The sequence below is a fragment of the Pleurodeles waltl genome, chromosome 3_1 (genome assembly GCF_031143425.1).
Source record: "Pleurodeles waltl isolate 20211129_DDA chromosome 3_1, aPleWal1.hap1.20221129, whole genome shotgun sequence".
NCBI classification, from domain to species: domain Eukaryota; kingdom Metazoa; phylum Chordata; class Amphibia; order Caudata; family Salamandridae; genus Pleurodeles; species Pleurodeles waltl.
Genome location: NC_090440.1, coordinates 163395591 through 163422468, shown reverse-complemented (window position 1 = coordinate 163422468; position 26878 = coordinate 163395591). Strand labels below are relative to the sequence as shown.

General features: G+C 43.8%; 1 protein-coding gene across 2 annotated transcripts in view; it reads right to left on the bottom strand.

The window, feature by feature from the left end:
- Nucleotides 1-26878, bottom strand: part of TBC1D2B (TBC1 domain family member 2B) — a 209674-nt gene that overhangs the window by 120726 nt on the left and 62070 nt on the right. Inside the window, exon 3 of one of the 2 annotated variants that reach the window (XM_069222055.1) lies at nt 7903-8053. The exons of the other annotated variant lie outside the window; for it this stretch is intronic. Coding sequence (XP_069078156.1) covers nt 7903-8053 — 151 coding nt within the window. The remainder of the gene's footprint in view (nt 1-7902; nt 8054-26878) is intronic. 2 annotated transcript variants of the gene reach the window in all.

Genomic DNA, 26878 nt, shown 5'->3' with positions numbered 1-26878 from the left:
TGATAGTGCCTGCCGAGTGGAAATTGACAATTGTCAAGCCACTAGAGAAGAAAGTCGTGCAGAGCCAACCACCTTGTCTAATGTAAGGCTCCTCCTAATGCTAAGTAAGGTCTTGCAAAAGATTTTTAACCACTGCCGCCAACCAGGTTTTAGGCCCAAACATTCTACATAATCAGCACTCCTTGAAGTCTCAGAAACTGACCTTAGACTACTCAGGGAAAAACGCTGTGCCAATTCTATTGGACATTTCCCCTGCATTTGATATAATTTTCTAAGCCATTCTTTTGCAGAGGATCCAGAATATTGGAATCTCGCACACCGCCTTAGCGTGGCTGAACACTTTCATGACCAACACAAGGCAAATGGTTTCCATTAGGCAATTTGTGTCATAAGAAAAAAAAGTCACAATGGGAGTGCCCCAGGGTTCTTCACTGAGCCCTGCTGTTTTCACTATCTATATGACCCCTCTGATCTCCTTAATTTCTTCTTATGGGATCACCACTACATATTATGCGACGACACTCAATTGATCTTGTCCCTAGAAAACAATTCATGTAATTCAGACACCAACTTTCAGAACTGCTTGACGGACACTTTTTGGTGAATGCAAGACAACCACCTTTAATGCAATTCTGACAAAACGGAAATACTCCTCTTTGGAAAATCCAACTGTTTCTCTCCCCTGAAATGGTGGCATCCCTCCCTCATCGCCATGCCCCCCCAAGCCATGCTAACGGTTGCAAAGAATCTTGTGGTAAAATTTAACACTGAGTTATCTTTACTCCCGCAAGCATCTGCAATTGCTGGCATTTGTTTCAATCTCATAAAATCATTGAAATTCTTCATCAATCTGTTTCTTTTGCTAATCCTGTCAAGATTGGACTACTGCAATAGTCTGTATGCTGGCTGTGCTAACTGTATCATTAACAAACTTTAGATGGTACAGAACTCGGCAGCTAGAAAGGTTGTACAATTGCCTAGGAGAATCTTTCCATCGGCAGCATTAAACATATTGCACTGGCTTTCAATCCATAAAAGGGTTCTTTTTAAGTTATTTCTGCTTGTTTAGAGCTCTCAATCGTTCCGGCCCAAAGTATCTTAATGACCGGTTTTGTCCTCATTTGCACAAACGTACTTTAAGATCCTCTGCTGAGAACTTCCTGAAAACTCCCCCATTCCGTCTAAAATCATGAAGTGGAAAGTCTTTTGCAATTTTAGGTTCAAAAGCCTGGAATCTTCTTCTGTTGGATGCGTACCACTGGATTTGAATCAGTATTTAAAAAAGAACTCAAAACTTACCTATTTTGGGTTACTGACTGTTTCGGTATGTCACTAATCTTATCTTTTCTGGTCACTCTCAGGAACCCAAAGTACTTTTGGCACAGCTCCAGGATGCTCTGTTTTGAGTGACAGTTGTGTTTTACAAACACACTCATTCATTTATTCAACATTATGGAGTCACTGCTAAGAAGAAGAGGATCCCTTCTAGTGAGAGACTTGTTGGATCGTTGAAATGTCCCTTTGTGACATCACTTTCCTTGAAAGGATGGCTGCTGCTGACTTTGAAGGAACTATTGAAACGACTGCTGAGAGTACTGGTGGACTTGCCTATTTGAACCACATGGATGGCATGTCTGCGGACATCACTGAAACGTCCGCTGTTGCAAGTCGACCATGGATTTAGCCAGTTCCATGTTTCTTTATTTTTTTTAAGGCCACATCCACCTGTGGACCAAATGAATGCTCTGTGTGAAAAGACATGTTTAGGAAATGTTGCTGGACATATTGTCTAAAGACTGGAATATGAAGCCAAGCATGGTGTTACAGTAAAATGTCAACTGACCGTGTTGACAGCGTTAAGGGTGCAACATGGGATTGTGTTAGAAATAGTTTCTGCCTCCGATATCATCTATATACCTCCCTACTGAAACTCCTCTGTGAGGTGCTGTAAACACTCTTTCGTTTCTTCCCACTGGAAGTAGGCATATCTGTTAAGCAAAGATTGAGTGTTGATAATGCACAGTTTCTGGACCGTTCTCATCACCACCCTTTTACGGGTCGCTTCAATGTATCTAATTTCCTTCTTTAGAAAGGTCCCTTGGCTCACTGGCTGGGTGTGACCACGGAGTCAGGTGGTACGTGTTCATGAAATGACCGAGGGTAATGGGAAGCTGCCTATAGTTGCACTCTAGCTGTAGTATAATGGTGATTTCAGCCTAGGAGAGCACCCTGCCTTATGGACGATTTCCCAATGCACTGAGCTCTCCAGACCACAGATATTCAGCGGTATGCCCCCCACTGGAAAGTAAACCTGTGAGCATAAGGTCAATATGGAATCTTCTGGGCAGGACCCTTTACCCCATTAGCTCCACAGTCTGCTTTTCAAAGTCTACTGCAGTTCCAGCCTCCAGCTGCCTCCTGCCAACAGCAGGGAGCTTCACATACCCAGGACCTGCTCTTTTGTCTGCCCATCTAGTAGTCTTTCAGTCTGGCCACCGGATAGTCTCCTTACCCTGATGTCTTCAGCAGCATCCCAGGGCCCTCAAGGCACGCTGCACTGCCCATCTGCAATCCCATAGTGTCCCGGCCACTTTGCATGATCCCTGTTTGTGTAGGAGTCAAGGGGTCCCCTCCAGATGGGTACCTGCCAGGGTGAACCAGTTTAGAGAGGTCCAAAGAAACTGAGAAACCTTCTCTTAACATCCCCAGCAAGTTCACCCTCTATTGTCCCCCAATACTATTGGCTCAGGAAACAAGAGTCTAACAGACCCCCTAGAAGTACAAGCATGGAGATATCCCCAGGCAGGAGTTCATCAGAAAGCTGGTCCATTCTCCTTCCTCTCTAGTTCCTAGTTTTTCTCAGAGCTATCCCCTTATGCAGGGGTTAAAACTGGAGGTGGATAGTTGAAAGGTCTCTACCCAATCCAAAAATGTCACAACATCCCTCTACCTCTAATCCATCCCACTGCAAAGTATGTGGGATTTTTCAAAATGGCAAATTCAAGCTTTGGTCAGACACAGCTTCCCATAGGCCTGTATGTCTCTCCATAACTGACAGCGTTATCTGGTTCCTTCACTTCGAAATATCAAAAAGGAGCCCTTCTGGAAGTGGTATGAGAGGTCAGGCTGTCTCCCTCAGTTTCTGCGAGAGGGCATGCCTAGGTCGATTAGTAGGGAGTTTCTTTGCCTGTATGAAATCCTTCTCCCTCTCTCAAGCACAGGCCAATCCCTTCCAAGTGGGCCTGTTTAGGCTGTCTGAAGTGATTTTGTCCTCCTTGCTAGCCAGCACATGAATTAACTTGGCCTGGCAAGATAGTTAAAATCTCATTAAGGGCAGACTCAGGAAAATACTGCAAATCCCCAAATTATATTATAGGTTGCAAATATGGTCATTTTATTATTTGTGTTCAGGACCACTTTTAAACAAGCATTTGCAATGCAATAGCTCTTGCATTTACTTAAGTTGGATCTATTGGAATTATAAATGTATAACTGGACTTCTTTTGCCACATTAATTAGTCAACCCTGCAGCACATTTTGCTCCTTTCTGCCACAATTCCAGTGGCACTGTATATAACTAAACGACTAGTAGGCCTACCTGACTATTTTTTCAAACAAGGCCCTTAAAACACAAACTACTACATTGTGCAAAAAATAGTTCCAGCCATAAGAGAGCTTACAAATACACTGAATGGTGGGATGGATTATTATTTTGGGTCCCAACTAACCTAGTGTGGGGACCCTGAGATGATCTAGACAGAATGAGCACATTGTGGTGAACACATTTTAAAGGTGGTCCCATTGTTCTAGGACTCTCATAGGTTGAGTTATGGGCAAAAATATTTCGAAAAAAAGAATGCATTACGGGGCAAGTTTCCAGGTGCTGCAAATATTGTAGTATGTTGACTGTGATGCTTAGAACTGCCCGTAGAGGACACTACAATAAAAATAACATGGTCACCATAACCATATAGTTAGCCCCTAGAGAGAATAACCACATGAAAACAGAATGGCAGAAAATAATGCTGTGCAAGCATATATTTAGACCCTAGTGGGCATAGTGCATTACACATTTTCAGGGCTGGCAGGCCTACTGCAATGATATTACAAACAAGGCTCCTAAAACACACCCTACTCTCACCTGTAAAAGAAACGTTCCAGCCATGAGAGAGCTTAAGCAGACACTGAAAGGTGGGAGGGGTTATTATTTTGGGGTCTCCACTAACCTAGTGTGGTGACCCAGAGATGACAGACCGAAAGAGTGTGTCAGGCTGAACGTTTTAGTGGTGGTCCCATTGTCCTAGGACCACCACAGGCTGAGTTGTTGGCAAAAATGTTTTGTAAAACAAAGCTTGCAAAGCATTATGGGGAGAGTTTCCGAGTGCAGTGAATATTGTAGTATCGGCTCTCCTGCTGGGTCGGGAGAGCTGCTTTAAGGATGTCTGTTTTTCATGTAAAGCATTTATCAAGTACAAGTATTTTTGTGACATCTATGGAGCATGAAGGTGACAGCCAAAAGAAATGGCTCTGATTAGGTAACAGTGTGAACAATGTGACCAGCGCTTCAATACCGCCGATGGAGTGCGCACCATTGTTCTGCGTTGTAAGCTCCATGGCGCACAAAGGGGAGAGCCAAAGAAAAAAACACTTTGCCCATGCTGAAGTACATCAGCAATCGTGCAATACTCCACGTAACAGGGTCAGTCTGCAAGATCGTCACAAAAACACCCCAAGACGGGACAATCGTAAAGCATTTACCAATGACATGAATGGATTTTTGAAAGGCAAGCCAACAAATGAGTGAAAGTGATGGGTGTGGTTAGAAGCCCACAGAATAGATACAACAGGTCCAAAAGTAAATTTAACTCTTCTCTATATGATGACCCAATGCACAGTTAATATTTTGTTGGAGATATAATATACAATGTGAGTAGAGTAAAACACTACAGATGTACTGTGGAGCACTACAGATTCACCCTAATACCATACGTACTCACAATCTTGTAAAAACAAGCTTTGGGAAGCCAATAGGTCTCACCCTTACAGAGTGAGTTCCAAGCTTTGGGCTTTGACAATGTTGGTCTATAATGCATTGCTTGAAAAAAAGTTTTAAAAATAGAATACAGGAGGTAAAGCAAACATCTTAAATATTTCAAAACGTTTTACTCAGGAAACTCTCAGCAGAATTTAAAAAGAATGAGGAAGTGTCAAAACATATTGGGGAAAACTATTGCCAACGCTTAATTTACTTCCCAAAGAATTCAGCTATTTGTTCCTCTGCATTAGCCCAGAAAGCAGATTTATTGGCCTGAAGTACACCACCTGATCGAGTGTAGCAAATGGCCTATGCCCCAGCACCATGAAAGCCTTTGTTTGTCAAAGCTTGAGCTTTCATGCAATATATAGAATACAGGCGGTAAAACAATATAACCCTTAAAGTTTATTATTCAGCCATATCGCAGTACAAATATCCCTGTTGCTGTGCTTTTACAGCCACACGCAGAGGTATGGGTAGCAACACAGCACAGAGTCTATTTGAGGGGTGAAGCAGCACAAGAGGGGCGGAACAAACATGCACGCTCAGGGTGATGAATGAAAAAGAAACAAGCACTGGCACAGCCATTAGGTCTTGTCTTTGGGACCTTGTAGGTGTTTAACCATGCAGTGCATTATTCTGGTTGCTGTGCCGCTGGGGATTGAATAGCTATATAATTACTACACACTGGATCATTCAGTCTGATTCAAGAATTCATGCTTGCCTGTACTTCTTCATCCTGTGCGGCATTTGGGAATTAAAAGCAAGAACGAGAGGGGGGTGGGGGGGTAGGGGGAGAGACAGGTGAGGGGGGGGACAGAAAGCAACATATAGCATGGCGGGAAAGAACTGAAAGCAACTTTGGGGGGGGGGGAAATAAGGCGAATTGAAAGCAGCAATGGGAAGGTGGGGGGGGCAATTATAAAACAATGATGGGAGGGTGGAAAGGTTTAAGAACATGGCTCCCAAAACTAATGGTCCCAGCCTAAAGCAGATCACACACGCATCCGGGCAATCTCATGATTCACAGGTAGTGCGTTAGCGAGGCGGGTGAGCTACTGCATGCTCTTGCGGGCTCAACTCTAACAGGACTCCACCCGGAGGCAGGAGACTATTCAAGGCGTGGCTGCCTCCAGCCAAGGGTCAGGAGCCTCAGTAAATGTTAGCACTAAGGGTTCACGAGGGCAACTTCTGCCAGAAGATTATTCTTTAAAAGGACGCAGGGGGACAAGTAAATCACTGTTACACAGCAGACATGCATAGAGGGCCAATATATCACTGTTATAAAGAAAAGGATGAACTCAGGGAACTAGAGCGTGTAGTGTGCATCATTCCAGCCAACATGTATACATAATGAAACAGAAGGGCACTTTGGAACGCAGTAATCAAAGAACCAGAGTGTACCATCCACCAAAGCAGCCGTGCACATAGAACAAGATTATCGTTGTTGCATATCAGTGCAAAAAGGCCAACAGCGCCTCGTCTTCAGAGAACACAAGGCATTCACTAGCGCAAGGGTGCTGCATTATAAAAATTGCAGACATACAAATCGAAAACAACTCTACTTCATTGTCGCACAGGGAACAGGAAAGTTAACGCTCACACAGAAGAAATCCACATATGAAACCTGTACATCGTGTAAGCAAAAAGCAGACACGAACACAAGGAACAGAGCAAAGGTAAACCCTGGGAAGTGGGAACCAGAGCAGTTCAGTCAAAGTTAGCAGAGAGTACCAGTAAGATGTGAACACTGCACCTCTCAACGAGCACCGAAACAGGCTGTGTCTATGGGTAGCAGAGAACTCACAGATACCTTTAACTTTTCATTGTCACCGAGAAGAGACTCCCGGACAAACAATACCAGTTTATTCACTCAATGCAGATACAATCACGTTCAACTAGAAGACGTATTTTCAGAGAAATGTCTTATTGACGAACGGCAGCAAATAGACGGGAAAAACGTGTTTCAATCTAACTCAGAAAAAACACAGCATTTCGTGCTGCACAGTACCGACACATAAGGAGAGTTAGTGCCTCATTGTAAAACCAGAGATGGACAACAAAAAGGATCCATCAGTGAAGTCCACTAGGAGGAGGGGCCATTACATGCTGTAACAGGAGGAAGTGTGACGTAGTGTGATGGCCAACAAAAATGTTCTTAGCGAAACTGCCTGGAAGGGAACTAAGCACAAAAGAAAAGGCTATTGCACCAATAAAAAGGAATCGTTTAAAACAATCACAACAAAGAACGAATGGCAAGAGTGGGCGTGGTTAAAAGCCCATAGATTGGATACAGCATGTCTTATAGACCGCTCTGCTCGCTGCATAGGCTCGACCTAAAAAGCAGTTCCCTAAATGTGAGTTATGGAAGGATGCAAGTAAGCCAGCCAAAAGGACTGTAAAGATCCCATGGTCCAAGAAAAGGGAAAACACAGTAAGGGGCAGGCAAGCCATTGAATCAGCAAGCGTGAGAGAGTGACAAAGCCAACCAGCAGTAAGCAATGAGCAGGCTGTAAGCCCAGTGTAAGCTTAGCTTGTACTGACTTGAACGTCAACCTACAAAATGGGGATATTCATTTTTGGATGCTCATTTAAATGGTATGGCGTGCAAAGGCCCTTATTCTAAAAGGTGAGCATTGGTAGTTAGACCTCAAAGCCATCATGCAAAAGGTTACTGTGATTGAGAATCACTCACAGCAGACATCCAAAAACTAGGTGGTCCAAAACCAGCACAACATTGTAATTTCTCTTTGCATTTGTTCATCCATTAGCTCTACCACACCCTTTCAGGGTCAACATTCATCACCATGACACAAACAGGGGCCTCAATATTTCATATGGAGTTATATCAAAAACAATAATGTCACCTGATGTCAGCACTCAATTGCTTAAGGAAAAATTGTGCTGATGGTGGATGGTTCGCCGCTTGTTCACCAACAAGCTCCCCTGGGTCAGTTTCCACAGCCAAAATATTTCTGGCTTTTTCAGCAGGGTTGTTTGGCAAGACACTTAGGTAATCTGCAAATATAGAGAATGATTTACATTTAGAATATATAGAAAGATTTTACTTGGAAATTGTTAAAAGGCAAGTACAAAGTATAACAATCAGGAGACAGGAACACAAGATCTGTGGGCATGTCTTTATAGAAAATCCTAGCAAGACCTTCGAAGACTTTAATCCCCAGAGGTCAATTAAACACATACCAGCAATTGGATTAGGTGATTATTTGAGCAGCTAGCTGTGATGCTTACAACGGAAATAGTAATTCTGATAAAAGGGGCATATAGAATGTTGGCCCACCAGTCCCAGTATACGTCAGACTCTCCGAATACCACTGGCAGTAATTGTATGTAAATTGATTTAATGTGGATTTCCCCAGACACATCTTAAAACTACACCTCTTAATTTAACTTGCAAATCCATCAACAGCTAGTTTTGCTGCACCTAACAATGCTAACAAGAGAGAAGACTTGATCATTTTCTGATATCTGGACTATTCCTTACTTAAATAATCCTGTTTTCTGGATCCCTTTCTATCATTTTTATCTGAGCTCCAGAAAAACTGCATTAGACACTGTAAAAGAAAAAAAAAACGCAGACTATGATGCCAATGTATCCGCCCTCCCTAAAGTTTGTTAGTTCTCTCTTTCAGACCTCAGTTACACTACATTATCTACATCACTCCAGACTCCAGGCCTATAGGGTAAGAGCTATTGGCTTTGTGAACACTTGTTTCTACTGGTTGGTAAACTTGTTGCCACATCTAAATAACTGGAAAATAGTACTATGGAGAGTATTATTTATTTTGTGGTTTTAGCAATATGTTACAGTATACACACTACATATTTTAAATAAACGCTGAATTTGTTAACATTTTTAAACTCGCTTTACTTTACTGTGATTTACTATTGTACTTAAAATTGACTTTATTAAGCACTGGAAAAGCCTAAAGGTCTCTGCTATAAAAAGACTGATCTATGGATTTTCCAATGTTTGTATGGTACATGCGAACTGATTCGCATGTAGGTGTTCGCGCACATTCAGATTGTGGGAGGGTGTTCATACTAGGGTACGTTTGGGAGCTCTTGAGTTGAGGATGAAGGCAGTGGGCGATGGAAGTGTTCAGATTACAAGCTCATTCAATCCTTGGCCTCTTACCAATACACGAGTGATGGTCACATATGTACCATTTAAAATAACGAATTCTAAATATTTACAACAAAATTGATGTTGTTACTCATTCATAACAAACTGATAATAAGCTCTCAAAAACCCAATAGTTCTGGGTTGTTTTAGGCACATGTCTAGACGCAATAGCAGAAACTCACAAACAGGAACTTAAATGCTGGTTAGGCACCATACTGTGTGAAGCACAGGATTGTAGTTCACACATTTTAAGCCACGTCCTTAATTACTTAAGCCATGCTCCTTTTGGAGGCCTCCCTCCTACCTTTTTTGTCCCACTTAAAGCACTATGGTCCACATTAGGCTTTTGCCTTCAGACAGTTAAAAGCTGTCTCAAATATGAGACCTGAAATATGAGATGCTGTAAAACTCTGGAGCCCTTGCAGTCACATTTAAAACTTGTGGAGCGAAAAGAAGTGATCAATATAAAAGAAGGGACCCCTAAAACTAACTTTAAGGGACAGGAGAAGGGGAAGAATAAATACAGTACTCCCCCTCGGCCTTCTACTCTTTCATACTCTGAACAAATCCTACAAATTATTATTTCTAGGCCTGAACATCCCTATAGATAAATCACAACATTCAATGATTAAAAAATACAATTTTCATTTCATACAAAAGTACCAATATATATATCCTTATTTTCAAAACTCGATATAAATATATACATCTCACAATGTGTGTGTATATATATATTTTTTTTTTTCACTTACAAAAGGTTACAGAGACATTATAGTTAGGCTCACATTTTAAACGTGCCAAATCATAGAAATTCCCCTGTTACAGTTAGAGTTATCTCAAGTAACTATACCTAGTTCCCTAAGGTAACGATAACTTGTGCCCTTGCCATGCACTGCTAACTACCCCACAAATTATGGCATTCAGGTAATCATTGATAACATCATTGATAATATCAATGTAAAATTTGCAGTACAATTTAACAAGAAAATCTGTGCATGGCCAGGGCGCAAGTTAGTTACCTTAGGGCAGGAGTTATTGTTACTTGAGATAACAGGTGAAGTTCTATGATTTGGTACGTTTAAAATGTGAGCCTAACTATAACGTCTGTCACCTTTTTTAAGTGAAAATATATATATATATATATATATATATATATATATATATATATACATACACACACACACACACACACACACACACACACACACACACACACACACACACACACACACACACACACACACACACACATATACATCCACACATACATATGCATAGTTAGGACTAGTTTCTATAGAAAAAGCGTTTTTTGTTTTGCTAATAACTTTGACACCATTTCATGAATCTTCACAAAATTTTCCAAAAAACAACACTGGTCACTTCAGCTGCTGTCTGGAAAGTTTTGGGGTGATCTGTGAAGCGGGAGCGGAGAAAAACAGGACATCCCAAAACACGTTTTCCCCATTCATTTCTACTTAGGGATTTTGAACAGCGATAGCGCCAAAACCACTACGGAATTACATCAGATTTGGCAGAAGGTAGCTCTTGGTCTAGAAAGATACTTTTTTTTTTATTTGGTGTAAATCAGTGTATATAGGGATGAGGATCCTCCATGGATTTGGAGGAAAAGCAAGGACCTGATTGGTTGTCTGCAACCTGACAGAAAGGTTGCAGCCACCATTTTGTTTCTTGCATTGCCTGGGGAGTGGGAATAAAGCAGTCTAAATAAAAATGTTATGGGTCCGGATACAGGTACTCTAACCCCATAGGACACATGGAGGGGGTCCCTTAGGGCCCCCTCATGGGCTAAACAAGTGTCAATTTTGTTTTCTAGCCGATCCATGGATTTGAGAATCCTCCTCGGATCCTGAGGAAAAGCAAGGCCCTGATTGGCTCGCGGCAACCTGACTCAAATATTAACGTGGGCATTAAAAATGTTAGTGAAATCATGGAAATTCACTAAAAAAAAAAAACGAAGGTTACAGGGACGTTATAGTTAGGCTTATGTTTTACCCATACAAAACCAAATAAATTCAGCAGTTCTAGTTACACTTATAGTTCCACTTATCTGAAGAAACTAACTCGAGCTGGAAAGTAACTTTGGGCAACAAGTTACAGTTTCTTAACATAAGTATAAGTAGAACTATAACTGCAGAATTTCTTTTTTTAATGGGTAAAACGTCAAACTAACTATTACGTCGCTGTAACCTTTTTTTTTTTTTTCCCAGTAAATAAATAAAAATAAGAAAGTAAGTTCCATATCTGGACATAATTATCCTACTGGCAGCACTGTGCCCATCCTCCCCAGATCAGGCTACACTGGCAGTCACAGGTCATGCCTCATCAGGCTGCGTTAAACCATCCCGATCAGCCTTTGGAATGCTCATCTGTCACTCCTCATAAAACATACCATCACTATGGGTCAATCCATATCACACTTGGGTAGACTCAATCATCCGCAATTAAATATATTCTCAATATGCCATGGAGTGCGTCAATAGCACCATCAGTGTAAAGCGCAATTGGGTGTAATAGTTTTACTGCCTTTTAATCTGCTTAAGGCTCGTGTGAATCCAGACGGATTCTCGGACTGGCTGTGTTTTGTGTGATTATCAACAGCAGTGAGAAGGATAACCCGTATTGCTGAGATTTACAGGTTCTCCAGCAGCACCCGCAAGACAGATACTTTCAGTATATTGGAATACATACATGTCTTTCACTCTGACTAACGTTAATAACACACACCACAGGTGGCTCTGTAATGCTTCCATTTTCTTACAATAATGGCATTACTCCTAGTCCTACTCCCTCGCCTTCCTTTTAAACCAATGAGGCCTCCCGCCTCCCCCCTAGACCCTCCCTTCCCCTTTTAAACCCCCCCCCCCCACCCTTAACTCCTCCTGTACAAAAACCAAGCCCAAGCAGCAACTCGGACAGTCCGTACCGGGAGGGCGGGAGGGAACGGAAAAGGAAGGCGAGGGAGTAGGACTAGGAGTAATGCCATTATCGCAAGAAAATGGAAGCATTACCTCCCGTCCCTCCCTCGCCTTCCTTTTAAACCAATGAGACATAGCAAGAAAAACACAGGTCACGGACACTGAGTTGCAAGAACCTTTATTCATATCCTGCCCCAAGGACACCAAAACACCCTACCCCTATTACCTCCTAGAGGATAAGACTCGGTGACCTAATACCGACTCCAAACTACCCAAGTCCGATAGCCTATAATGACGCACAAACGTCAAAGGTGAAGCCCAAGTGGCGGCCCTGCAAATTTCCACCACGGAGGTCCCTTGTAGTTCTGCCACCGTAGCCGCCATCCCTTTGGTAGACCGACCCTGAATCCCTTGAGGAGGAACCACCCCTTTCAAGGAATAGGCCAACAGAATCAAAGATCTCACCCACCGACTCAAGGAAGCCGTGGAAGGTTTCTCACCTTTACGTGCCGGACCAAAATGAACAAAAAGCGAATCCCCCTTCCGAAAAGAAGCCACCACCCGCAGGTACTCCAATAAAGCCCTGCGTACATCCAACGAATGCAAACGGACCTCCTCCCTTGAGGAGGGATCTGGACAAAATGAAGGAAGGATAACCTCCTGACGGGAATGGAATGAAGAATTGATCTTCGGAATAAAGGAAGGAACCGGAACTAGAACTACCCGATCGGGAAAAACCTTACAAAAAGGAAAGGAACAGGCCAACGCCCCCAATTCCCCTAATCGACGAGCCGAAGTAATGGCTACCAAAAAGAACGTCTTCAAAGACAGATGGCGTAAATCACAGTTCCCCAATGGCTCAAATGGGGCCTCCGTCAAAGCATCCAAAACCAAAGAAAGATCCCAGGAAGGAAAGGAACGTACTGGGCGAGGAAACAAATTAACCAGCCCTTGAAAAAAATCTAGGCATCAGGTGCCCTTCATCCTGAAGATAACGCCACGGACCTCTGAATGCCTGAATCGCCGCCCACTGTACCCTTAGAGATGCAACCGACAAACCCAACTGAGCGCCGTCCTGCAGGAACTGCATTACTTCAAAGATAGACGCGCAGGTAGGATCCAACTCATGATTCAAACACCAAGAAGAAAAAACCCGCCACTGTCTACCATAAGAAAGTAAAGTGGAACGCCGCCTGGAAGCCAGTAATGTAGAACTCAACGCTACAGGTACCCCCAGACCCGTCAAGCCCAGTCGTTCAACTTCCGGGCCGTCAAGTGCAACCTCCTCAACGACACCACTGAGAGGCAGGGAAACTCCAGGGGGGATGGACAAAGAGGCAGAGGCCACATCCTCCCTTCTGCCATCATCCGTAACAACGGGAACCAATTCGCTCGCGGCCAAAGAGGTGCAATCAGGATAACCCTGGAGCCCAGATCCCTCACCCTCAACAGAAAAGCCCTGGGAAGTTGAAACGGAGGGAATGCATACAACAGACCCCGCGGCCAAGGACATGACATCCCGTCCACCTTCCAGGCTTGGGGACACTGAAACCGGGAGCAGAAGCGATCCAACTTCGCATTTTCTGCGGACGCAAACACATCCAACACTGGAAGCCCCCAAAGCCGAACCAGATGCAGAAACAGAGACTTCCGGAGGGAGAAAAGTTGAGACGAAGGAATCACCCTGCTCAGAAGATCCGCCCGAACATTGACCACCCCCCGAATGTACGTAGCCCTGAGAGAAGGAACCCACTCCTGAGCCCACACAAAAATCTCCCTGGCTAGGCTGAACAGAGATCTTGGCCTGGTCCCTCCTTGCCGGTTGACATAAGCTTTGGCCACTAAGTTGTCCGTCCGAATAAGAACCGCCGTCCCCCTCAGGGACCCCTGGAAATGGACCAGAGCCAAAAAGACCGCTCTCAATTCGATGACCGACTCACCTCCCGAGGGGACCAAAACCCCTGAACCTGAGCCGACCCTATCCACGCACCCCAACCGGAGAGGCTGGCATCCGTAGTCACCACCACGGGCCTCAGAGGAGACAAAGAAACCCCTACCCGAAGATGATCTGCATCCAACCACCATTGCAACTCCCTGCGAATCAATATGGACCCCGGAACCCTGTCCTTCAGAGAACCGGACCCCAGAGTCCACCTTTTCAAGAACCACGTCATCAAGCACAGGAGATGGAAACGCGCCCAAGGAACTAGAAATATCACAGATGCCAAATGACCCTGCAGCCGTAACCAAAGAAGAGCTTGTGGCGCAGTCAGTAATACAACCTTCTTGACCAAGGCCTGGAGTACACCCAACCTCTTCTCTGATACCGACACCAAGCCTAGAAGAGTCAAACCGAGCCCCCAGAAAAACCAGATCCTGGGACGGAACTAAACCGGATTTCTCCCAATTGATTAAAAACCCGTGGTTTTGCAGGACCCCCAGAACTTGGTCCACCTGTCTCTGCAACAGGACCCGCGACTGGGCATGAATCAAAATGTCATCCAGATATGGATGAATAAACACCCCCTCTGAATGTAGCAAAGCCACCAGGGGGGCCAGCACCTTTGTGAAAATTCGAGGAGAAGATTTCAGACCGAAAGGAAGAACGCAAAACTGGTAGTGTTCTTGATCCACGGCAAACCTCAGGACCCTCTGAGAAGATCTTGCCACAGGCACGTGCAGGTAAGCATCCTGCAGGTCCAGCGACACAAGAAAGTCCCCTTGCCTGACCAATGGAAAGATAGTCTGAATAGACAGCATGCGGAAATGCACCGTCCTGATCCAAGTATTCACCTCCTTCAGATTGAGCACTGGTCGAAAACCCCCTGAAACTTTCTGCACAAGAAACAGGACCGAATAAGTTCCCTGACCCCTTTATTCCAGTGGAACGCGGGAAATGGCCCCCTTGACCAACAAGTCCCTTACTCCGTCCAATAATGCCCTTCTCCTTGACCCCCCTGAAGGCAGAGGGGTGGGACGCACCCCTGAATCTGGAGGAACCCTCACAAAAATCGATGACATAACCATTGGCCACAATGTCTAGCACCCAACAATCGTTGATACTCTCCTCCCAAGCTGAAAGAAAGTGACTCAGCCTTCCCCCAACCGGCCCTATGCCAGGCCCACAGTGATTGTCAGGACCCCTTCTTGAAACCACCCCGGTTCGCAGGAGCAGCCTTCTTAGGAGAAAAACGCGGCTGAAAACGCCGTTTCCTAAATGAAAAGGATTTGGCCTCCCTATTCGGAGAAGATCGGGAATGCTTCTTCCACCCTTTACTAGAAGTAGAACCCCCTTTATAAGGCAAGGCATGTTTTCGTTCCTTAAACGCCTTGGAAAGCATGGATGGCAATTGCTCTCCAAACAAGTTATGACCTTCAAACGACAGTCTCAGCAGGGCCGCCTTCTCCCCTGGGTCAGCCTTCCAGGAACGTAACCAGAGGGACCTACGAGCCCCAATCAAAGCCCCAGAGGCCAGCGCCGAAGTACGGACCACATCCGAAGAAACATCCACCAACAATCTGGCCTGTTGTTCCATAACAGCCAGGAGCTCTGAACATTCTGCACCTTCCTGAACAGCCACCGCCAGCTTATCAAAGTCTTGCACCAACGACTGGGCCGCATAAGCAGAATAAATACCTGCCCGTAGCGCCAGATTCTCACCGGTAAATGCCCTTTTAAGACCTGAATCCACTTTACGATCCGTGGCATCCGTAGGCACACAATCCTCCGGATTTACTGCCGTTTTGCCAATCAGGGTAGCTAAAATTGAATCCAGGTGGACCGAAGGAGGTACTACCTCCTCACCCTCAAGTAAATACAGTTTCTGCAGGAATCGTGGAACCTGAGCTTTATCCACATCTTTCCATTCACGAAACACCATATCCTTCACAGGTCCCTGAAAAGGCATGCGAAACTTGGAAGGGGTCTGATATTGAGGAAATAAGTGAGAATCCGAGCTTGAAGGATGAAACACTGGGAAACCCAAATTGTCCCGAACATGTGCCATCACCTCCCACATTTCCTTTCTGGATACATATTTTCCCCCAGATGACGTAGACGGGGCCTCATCACCCTCACTGTCTGACGAGGACTTCCTTGTAGCAGCCGATGAATGAGAAATCTTAGAGTGACCAGTCCTGGTCACCCCTGCTTGAAGAGCCCTGGTAACAGCCACTTCAATCATCTCCTGCACCTCCTCCCTGGACATGAGGGGAGTGCCCCTATCCTGTAACTGAGTCCCCAGGATTGGAAACTCTAGCAGCACCCTCCTCCTCCGAAGAGGAAGATGAGACAATCCTACGCCTCTTTGCCTGAACCTTCGGCATGACAATATCCAATAAACACTGCCTTACATCCCAAATCACTCCTCATATATAGTGACTAGGACCTCCCCCCTAGAAATAAACCAATCCCCAAAAAGGTCAAACATTCCTTGCGAAACCATAAAACTGCGGGCAGAACGCCCGTCCTACCCGTCGATTCGTGGAATCTCAGGCCAAAAATCTCCATCCCGCAGCTCCTCGCTGCTCAGCAGCGCGGTAACCCGGAAACAAAGCCCCAGCCACAAAGGGCCGGTCGACCCAGTCAGCCGGCCCTCCTTCCGCGTAGTTCAGAGCAGCCCGGTTGCTCGCTATCAAACGCGATCAGCTGCCGCACTCCTCGGGGAGCTCCGCACCCCGAGGAGTGCCTCCAACAAAGACCTCCAGGCCCCGCCGTGCAGGTAAGGGAAAGAAAAACGTCTAGCGTGGGCTAGACAAAAGAAACAGGAGGAGTTAAGGGTGGGGGGGGGGGTTTAAAAGGGGAAGGGAGGGTCTAGGGGGGAGGCGGGAGGCCTCATTGGTTTAAAAGGAAGGTGAGGGAGGGACGGGAGGTAATACTCATTACTATTGGTTGACATGTGCCAGACCTGGAAGGAGTCCTCAAGACTGGTACAATGGATGGGCCACAATAACTGTTCTCTATCCCCTTCACAATGGACCAATATGAGGGCACCTACCAAAAAGCACATTCCCATCGGCTGCTTCCCGTCACTTCTGAGAATATAACATGGTTGGTTGCATAATGCTTTTAGTCCCATGGTTTGCCCCTTTACAACTCTTCGGTATAGTCCAAAGATTAGATCACACCTGAACCCAAATGCAATCAACGGATGCCATGGTAACTTGGCAAACACTATATGTCATGGGCATCTCCACAGATCTTAGGTATACACATATATACCGTGTCTCTGATCATACTTTCTCCTACATGTATATGTAGGAGCAGCTACAAACATTTTCTTGTTTTCTTATAAAACAAGCGCTATCCAATTGGGCTTCGGAACACTGTACAGAAGAAAGGTATGCAAGCACGGGGCATTGACTGGTAAAGAACAGATCAACAGTTTAACATTGGGCAAGAATTATAGAGGATTAAAATATACACTGACTGAATCCTTCGCTACGTGTGTATCCATCGGTAGAGAGTGGGCAGTAAGATGTTTTTCGACCAAAAAAAAAAACAAAAAAAAAAAGTACAGTTTTAATATTATCATAATGAAAAACATATAGGCACATGGCAGAGGAGGCTTCAAAGTGCTGTAATGGGGAATAAATGTGGGAACACCAAAGTCAGCCATGCTTTGACTGGAAGAGTACACTGCTTATCACAAAAAACAAAACAAAATAAATAAATCAATGAGCAGTAGAAACAGCTGAACACAGTTTTAAAAGCCAGTTTTAAAAAGGTTAATATAGACAGAATGACACAGGAAGATAGAGTCACTGAGTTTAAGGTGTTTAGCAGGTTAGCAGAAGCCAGATTATCCAAGAACAGCAACAGTCATACGGTACAGCAGCGAAGGTGTTGCAATGCATGGAAATAAATGTATTCCACATGCCACAAGCGCACATAATTCAACTCAGTAATAGTGCACTGATCATTAGAAGCATGAAGCAAAGCTCAACAGGCGACCACAGATGGGTGCGTTGCATGACTGAGGTTAAAAAGTTAGCTGTAGTGTTTCCTCAGCAGAACCTGCCTTATTAACTCATATGCACGATATGCATGATTTATGGTTTCAACTCTCCACTTGAACGTTCTTGGCGAGGAAGGCTGTTTTACAGTGAAGCGTGCTTTCATGGGGGCCATTTAAGATAAGCACGAGCGGGGCGATGGGTTCCCCTATTTTGGAGTTTGTAAAGAACCTGGTCTGCTGCATGTAACACTGCTCTCAGTTGGCTGGTTATTTTTTTGGAAAATCACTATGCACCGTGACCCATACTCAAGAAGGCAGGATTCGAAAGCCTCCACTGCCATCTTCTGACAAAAGAATGTGTTTTAGCTGAATTAGTGAAGATGGAAAATGGCTGACGTAGCCATGGCTTGGATACAAAACCAACATGAGACATTCATCCAGTCAGTGCTTAATTTGTAAATAAAAACGTGCGGGGGCCCAAAGCTTTCTTTTGAAACATGCGGCTGCTGCAATTAAATGTGCGAGCCAACTCGGGTCTCTTTAATCAATTTACAGCTACTTCAGCTCACTCTTGCAGCTTTTTTGCTTTCTCCGTTTGTGATGCTTTTTCGTTTTTCTCTTCCTCCAACTTTCCTGTCTTTTGTTCACAGTAAATGCCTGATGCAGAAAACTAAGAGCCGTCCCTCAAAATTAAGTGCCGGTGCCCCGCACTGGCCAGCACCGGCCCAAATTAAGCACTGCATCCAGTGCCTTTGTTCCTATAAACAGCATCTTTCTCTTGGCTGAATAGGTAATGTCCGTACCTAGTGCGAGTCAGCCATGAGATTCGGGAGCTTCTTCAACTGGAAATCAATGTTTAAGTTAACTCTTAATATTCCAAGTGACAATAAGGAAGCTTTATAGAACTTCTTCTTGGCGCACAGTTTAAGATTTTCACTTCTTTTTCAGACTCTGCCTTCCCTTCATACACAATCCTCAGTAAAATAAGTCTCCTTTCCACCATCCTACAATACAAAGAGCACACTGTTTTGAACGCCTTCTGTTTTCTTTCTCAAGGTCTCTGGTTTAAGAATTATGATAGACACACCCTTTTCCGTCTACAACAGTTCAATGAATTAACATGATACCCATCCGCAAATACACTTCAGTTCCTTGTTGGGCCTGTGAGGCACTGTATAAATGCAATTACAATACAAAACCACAATGGTAACTGCAGGATCATTCAATGTTCTATCATTTCTATACATTCTATTTCTTCACAGCAGTTGTAAAAGGAAGGGGCTAAGGATGACAATTGCTGCTGAAACATTTTCAAAGGGAGAGGACTTAGAATCAATTTGGATGTGGTTTCTGTGGAGTAGGCCTCTCAATCTGAATTAATTGTATATTAAGCATAAATGAAGGGGCAGAATATGTGGGATATTTTTCAATGCCCGGATGACTTAACTTCAAAATAAAACCTCCATTCTGCTGATCTAGCAAAATTATTTACATTAACATCACCTCTTTCCTAGAAAAATATATTTCTCTACTTGCATAGTCCCAACTTGTTCCCATCAACTTTCCAATCTCACAGTAATTCCCAGACAGCATATTTTAACCCCTTGGGTACAGGGGACGAGAAAGGCCTTTCCTTACATGTCTTTCTGAACATTCCTGCAGCCAGACTATTGTGATTGGGGTTCTAGAATGCCCTACTAGACCCTAGGGAGTTTGTTTATATTGGCATGAGGGGAGCGGCCCCTTGGGCAAGGGTCGCTCCCCAAGGAGGGCATTTTTTGGTTTTTATAAGGCCAATCCTGCTGCCCAATTGCAAAGCGATCGGGCTGCAGGAATGCCCACTAGTCACCAGGGAGTTTTTTTATATTGGCATGAGAGGAGAGGCCCCTTGAGTGGGTGGGGGGGGGGGGTTTGGCGGAAGGGGGGGGTTTAATGTATTTTTTTTTTAAGACATGGAGAGTGACCCCTTAGGCAAGGGTCGCTCCCCTGGGGGTCAATTTTATTTGAGGCCATTTCTGCCCACCTTGGGTGCATATTCGGTCTATTTTTCTTAGGCCAATCGTCCCCCAAGAGGGGCAGAAACCACTAGGCACCAGAGATTTTTTTTTAAATGTATTTATTTATTTTCCGCAGATTGGGAGCGACCACTTAGGCAATGGTCGCTCCCCTGGGGGGCAAATCTATTTTAAGCCATTTTGCCCCCACTGTGGGCAGATTGGCCTCTTTCTATTACACCGATCTGCCCCCGGGGTGGGCAGAAACCACTTAGGCTCCAGGGATTGGTGAGTGTGTGTTTTGTCTTTGGGGGGAGGGGGTTTTCTTACCCACAATGCCCTGCAAACCTCCAACTTTGCTTGAAATCACACATTTTCCCCACATTTTTGTGATGGAACCTTGCGGAATCTGCAGGAATCCACAAAATTCCTACCACCCAGCATTGTTGCATCTATGCCGATAAACAGTCGGCCCCACTTGTCAGCCTAAACACATTTCTTTTCAAACTGCCCTTTTGGATCCAATTTGGTTCCCCCTCATTTAAGACATGTTTTTGGCTCTTCCCTGTCACAGGTACTTGGCCCACCTACACAAGTGAGGTATCATTTTTATCGGGAGACTGAGGGGAATGTTGGGTGGTAGGAAATGTGTGCCAGTGCGGTGATCCCACACAGAAATGTGGGTAAAATGGGATTTTTTTTAGCTAAATTTGAGATTTGCTGAGGATTCTGGGTAAGAAAATACTGGGGAATCCACGCAAGTCACACCTCCCTGGACTCCCTCGGGTGTCTAGTTTTAAGAAATGTCTGGGTTTGGTAGGTTTCCCTAGATGGCTGCTGAGCCCAGGACCAAAACGCAGGTGCCGACCCCCCCCACCCCACCCCCCGCCCACCCCACCCCCCACCCCCACCCCACCCCTCAGAAAAACAGGTCGTTTTGTATTTGATAATATTGATGTGTCCACGGAGTGTTTTGGGGCATTTCCTGTTGCGGGCACTAGGCCTACCCACACAACTAAGGTACCATTTTTTTCAGGAGATGTGGGGGAACGCTGGGTAGAAAGAAGTTTGTGGTTCCTCTCAGATTCCAGAACTTTGCAGCACCGAAATGTGAGGAAAAGGTATTTTTGTTGCCAAGTTTTGAGGTTTGCTAAGGATTCTGGGTAACCGAACCTGGTGAGAGTGCCACAAGTTACCCCATTCTGGGTTCCCCTAGGTGTCTAGTTTTAAAAAATGTCCAGGTTTGCTTGGATTTCCTAGGTGCCGGATGAGCTACAGGCCAAAATCGACAGCTAGGCACTTTGCAAAAAACAGGTCTGTTTTCTTTGGAAAATGTGATGCGTCCATGTTGTGTTTTGGGGCATTTCCTGTCGCAGGCACTAGGCCTACCCCACACAAGGTGGGGTACCGATTTTATTGGGTGATGTGGGGGAATGCTGGGTAGAAGGAAGTTTGTGGCTCCCCTCAGACTGCAGAACTTCACAACACCGAAATATGAGGAAAAAGTGTTTTTTTGCCAAGTTTTGTGGTTTGCAAAGGATTCTGGGTAACAGAACCTGGTGAGAGCCCAACAAGTCACCCCATCCTGGATTCCTGTAGGTATCTAGTTTTTCAAAAATGCACAGGTTTGCTAGTTTTCCCTAGGTGCTGGCTGAGCTAGAGGTCAAAGTCCACAGCTAGGCACTTTCCAAAAAACACGTCTGATTTCAATGTAAAAATGCGATGTATCCATGTTGCGTTTCCAGTCGCAGGCAACAGGCCTACCCACACACTTGAGGTACCATTTTTATCGGGAGACTTGGGGGAACACAGAATGGAAGAACAAGTGTTATTGCCCTTTGTCTTTCTCTACATTTTTTCCTTCCAAATGTAGGAATCTAAACAAAATTTTAGCTGTATTTTGGCTAATTACTTGGTCTCCTCCCGGGCAAACCACAAACTCTGGGTACCTCTAGAATCCCTAAGAATATTAGAAAAAAAGGACGCAAATTTGGCGTGGGTGGCTTATGTTGACAAACAGTTATGAGGGCCTAACATGGACTGCCCCAAATAGCCAAAAAAAAGCCTGGCACCTGGGGGTGGGGAAGGTCTGGCAGCGAAGTGGTTAAGCACGATTATAAAAAGATCAACAAAAACAATTCAGTTATTACCCAGCAGGATCACAGCAGAATGCAGCATTTGGAGTGCTTCTTTCAGTTCCTGAATGGCACAGTGGGGGGCAATCTACAGTGATTTTCAGAACCATTGCCAATTGGACTCAATATTCAGAATTCCAATCCAAACAAATGCATCACAGACATTACAAAATCTATAAAACAATTAAGCAGTCTTAAAAGCAAGATTTTAACATAACTAAAATTCTCCAAACACACATTCCTTTGAACAGGTACACATCTGTCAGTGCAACCTAAATGTTCTTTGCCATATAAAAAGGGAAAATACAATCTGAATTTTATTCGGCTTAGTTTTATCGTTCTCACTAGTACTAGTGTAGTATTAATCGCAAAAGACTCAGTTCGAAATAAGTCTGAATTGACCAAATACCACTTATAATTTACTAATTCCAGGCGGGAGATATTTCTGTTGCATATTCCAAATCATCACACAAGCCAAGATAAAACATAGTATTTTTAAGTATCCTTTAACATTGATAGTGTCACTCTAGTTATTAGTGAGAAGATCTCTAACTCAAAATAACAAGAAAAGGTGTGGTTTGTTATAGTATACCATTCATTGGTAGACAAAAAACGATGCAGTACAGTGAAGATGAAACAATCTGCAGATTTACTCTTATGCGTTTGTTATATTAAAACGGATGAAATTGATAAAACATTAGAACAGCTGGGTCTCTCTGCATGCTCATTGATTCAGCTCCTAATGTTCACTATCTATACAATTTGTTTTAGGGTCGAGAGCGCAAGTGCGCTGGCCTGTTAAAATCTCTATGTGGGCTTTTAACCACACCCACTCTTGCTATTCGTTCTTTGTTGTGCTTGTCTTAAATGCTTAATTTTTATTGGTGCACTTTGTGAAACGTCCCTCCTTTGTGTGCGGAGTTCCCTCCCAGGCGATTTCACTAAGTGAATATTTTTGTTGCCCATAACACTACATCACGCTTTCTCCTGTTACAGCGTGTGGTGGCCCCTCCTTCAGTTTTGGTTTGCCTTTCATCCCAAACGTGATCCTTTCTAAACATTCAGGCAAAGAGACAATAAATCTTGCGCTCATGGTCAAGGCGGCTGTGGTGCTTTGCATTAACTTGCTTCTGTCAACTGTTTTACTTTTCATTTTCAATTTGGGTTGCAAGAGAGTTCCAGTTAGGAATTGACAATGCTAATAACTAACTTGAGCAAACGCAAAACCCATTGCATTGCAAATGCTTGTTTAATTTGCTGTTCCAAGTTTATAACCATTCCCCTTCAGTTCCAGTTACTTGCAGTTTTTCTTAATTTTGTTCACCAACTCTGAGCAAGGTGGAGATTATAGAGGTCTCAATTTCCAGGCTTTCAGAGAGACTGTGCCAATAAAAAAAAAAAAAAAAAAAAAAAAGAAATTTGGAGCCTAATCCCAGCTGCCCTGCCATCTCCTGCATAGAATGACTTTCTCTATTTGATTATAAACAGCTACCCAAAAAAAGGCTGGGCTCCAATGCATTCCCAAATCAAATGCTGCCGCTCCCTGATATATTTCCACACATAGTGCATAGAAAGGATACTTCTTGAGTAAATTTACCAATTCTATCAGAAAAGATATGTAATCAATAATACTGAATTTTGCTTTCTTGCATCGAGTGAAGTTTAGAACAATTAGGTTTATGAGCGTCTAAACATTTTGGGCCACTTGCCTCCTGAATAAATGTCTTCCTGACAGCTTACTCAATCTCAGATGTCCCCTATGCTGGCTGAGCAAACAAAAGCTTCATTAACATCCTCCACTCCAAGTATCACTGAAAAGAAGGTTCTGATCTTTTTTGGAATTCAACTTTAAGTACAAATCTATCAATGAAATTAACTCACCAGTCTCATAATGTTAGGCTTGCTAGTGCATTGAAGAACAAAAGAATTAACTCCCAAAATCGGATCTGGCTAACAAGTATCCCTCCTGCATTACTATGGGGCTGGTCCCAAACCCAACAAAGGTGTCCTTTAGTGAAGAACTGCATCAGGGCTTGCAAGAAGAACTCACTAAAATCAGATCTCATCAAGAGAATTCCAAGAAATGTGGCTTGACTTATCAGAACACAGATATAGGGTTTCTACAACTGAAAATGTGGGGATGCAAGGAAGGACGTGGTAGAACCACTCAGACAGGAAATTCTGGTAATCGACTACCAGAACATTAATCTCCAGCACCACCTAGAGAACAGATGCCAACGCCAGAACATCCACATTAAAGGTGTCCCCTCTGGACCACCACCCTGCCCCAATACTAACTGTTTAGCTATGTGTTAGACAAAATGGATGGAGACAAGTAAGCATGACAGAACCCAAAATATTTGGTTCCCATAGCGGACATTCTAACCTGCACCACTGACTTTAAACAAAAGGAAGAGATAATGGCATAAGCAAGGTAAAAGGGCTCCATCTTTTGAGTGCAATAAGTTCCAAGCCCTGTGAACCAGGCTTCAGAAAAGGAAGAGTCTCCATTCATTCACTGAAGTTTTGAGAGATAAATCCATTAGATAAAGATGGGGTCATCCATGTCAGCTTATCTTTCAACAGGAAGTGCAAACGTCTAATCTGAGGCCCCTGAGTGACCCTAAATGTATTCTGTGTCTGGGGGAACTTAAACAGTCCTAGTGATGCAGCCCGAAAAAGAGCCCAACGATGGGAGAGTAGTCAGCTGTCACCAGTAGGAGGGGAGAAAACATTCCTAATGCGAAGGAGATGGCTACAAAAAGAAAAGCATTAATTCAAAGATGTGAATACAATCTAAACTCATGACACACCTTGTCTGAGAGGACTGACCCAGAGCCTCAATGAACATTTAAAGGAGAGGCACAGCAATGGGATTAGATAGGGCAGGAGTACTTGTGGAAGAGTTGGGAGAATACTGATGGAAGGGCTATATAGTCAGCCAAATATGAAGGGTCCAAAGATCACATTGAGAGAATGCCCAAACAGGTAAAGAAGGAGTTAGAGTGTGAATTTATTTAGTAAACTCCAAGTTCGTATTACGAGTTATAGTGGAAACCTGGGTTTCTGGTCGAATCACAATACACATTAGTTCAAAATGCTGAGATTTTTCACCAACAGTACCAGAGAGCAGTAGATCTAGAGCCTCATTGTGGAACTCAACAGAAGCAAGTACTCAACTTCTAAACCATTTCCATGAAAATTGTTAACCTCAATGTAAGAGGCCTTAATGCCCCTGCCAAAATGCTTTTGATATTATCCCTTTGCCATAAGATAGAATGTGACATTTGGCTTAACCAGGAGAGACCCTTACTAAAAAGGGACAGTTCTAGACTTGGATCAATTTGTTCCTCAGACAGTATTTTAATTCACACAGTAAAAGGGCATGATACCTATCGTATGTAGCTTCTTCAAATCAGTAATCCAGAATATAATGGGTAAGGTCTTGGCATTAAATATTTCACTTGACACTTAGCTTTACGCTTACTAATGCATGCAGGCCAAATGAATAAGAAGAAATATTTCTGACCCGCATCAATCCTCATTCCTCATGATCCTCATTCCCCCGACAAACAGGTGATAACAGTGAGCAAACCAAACTTAGTGATGGACAACTTTCTCGACTGCTACGCCTCTAGGAGTGGTAAGTCAGGAACTACTTCAAATGGGGGAGAGTGGTTGAGCAGTCTAGGGCTTTTTCCACATCTGGAGAGGCCAACACTTATCTAAAAGACTTCAAAAATTATTCAGCAGCTTATTATACATGTAAGGCTTGACCACTTTTTGGGGTCTCTTCCCATACAACATAAATGACCCGATGCAGATTTATGACTACTCCCACTCTCTGACCATGCTCCATTAATGATGATCACTGCCCCGTCGGAAAGATCCATTTCTACACAGTATGTATAGGCTGAAAGATGCACTCATATGTTCATCACAACATAGAAGAGACATACAGGAACTGACAGCTCAATACCTGCCACACAGTGACAATCGAGAGGTTCAGCTGGTGTCCTCATGGGATGCTTTAGAAACAGTGGCGGTATTGCCATCACAGGTAAAACTAAAAAAAATTGATGGAAAAAAAAAAAAAAAAAAAAAAAAAAGAGAAAGTCTGAACTCCAAGAACTGCAAGCAATCCACAAAATAACAGGTTCCATGAAAATCTGCCATAATTTAACAGCAAGAGCACATGTCAAAATGTTCAACACAGATCAGGCTGAATATGCCCTCTTTCATACAAAAAATAAATATTATATGGGAGGAACACTGTGGACAGAGAAAAAGTGGCAACTATTTGGGGAAAGCATGGCAAGCGCTTCACAAAAGATGAGTATACTGTAGGAGTTTAAGGACATCTGCGCTGCAGTATAGCCAGCAGAACCTATACCATGGAATCCCACTGAGCATCTTAAACAAACCTCAGTCACTAAACTCAGTAACTAGACCTGCCAATAAAAAAATAAAAAAAAAAGGTTAGCTAAAGTATGTAGGTGTCTAAAACGGTATTAAAACAGACAGTGTAGCAGGTCTGGAAGGCTTTGTCACTACGTTATAAAATATTATGCCAACAGGTTACCAAAGTCTTGGCCAAATTTTACAACAGTTTTGCAGAGACAGAGTCCCTAATGAAAACCACGTTAGAGGCATCCATGTCGGTCATACAAAAAC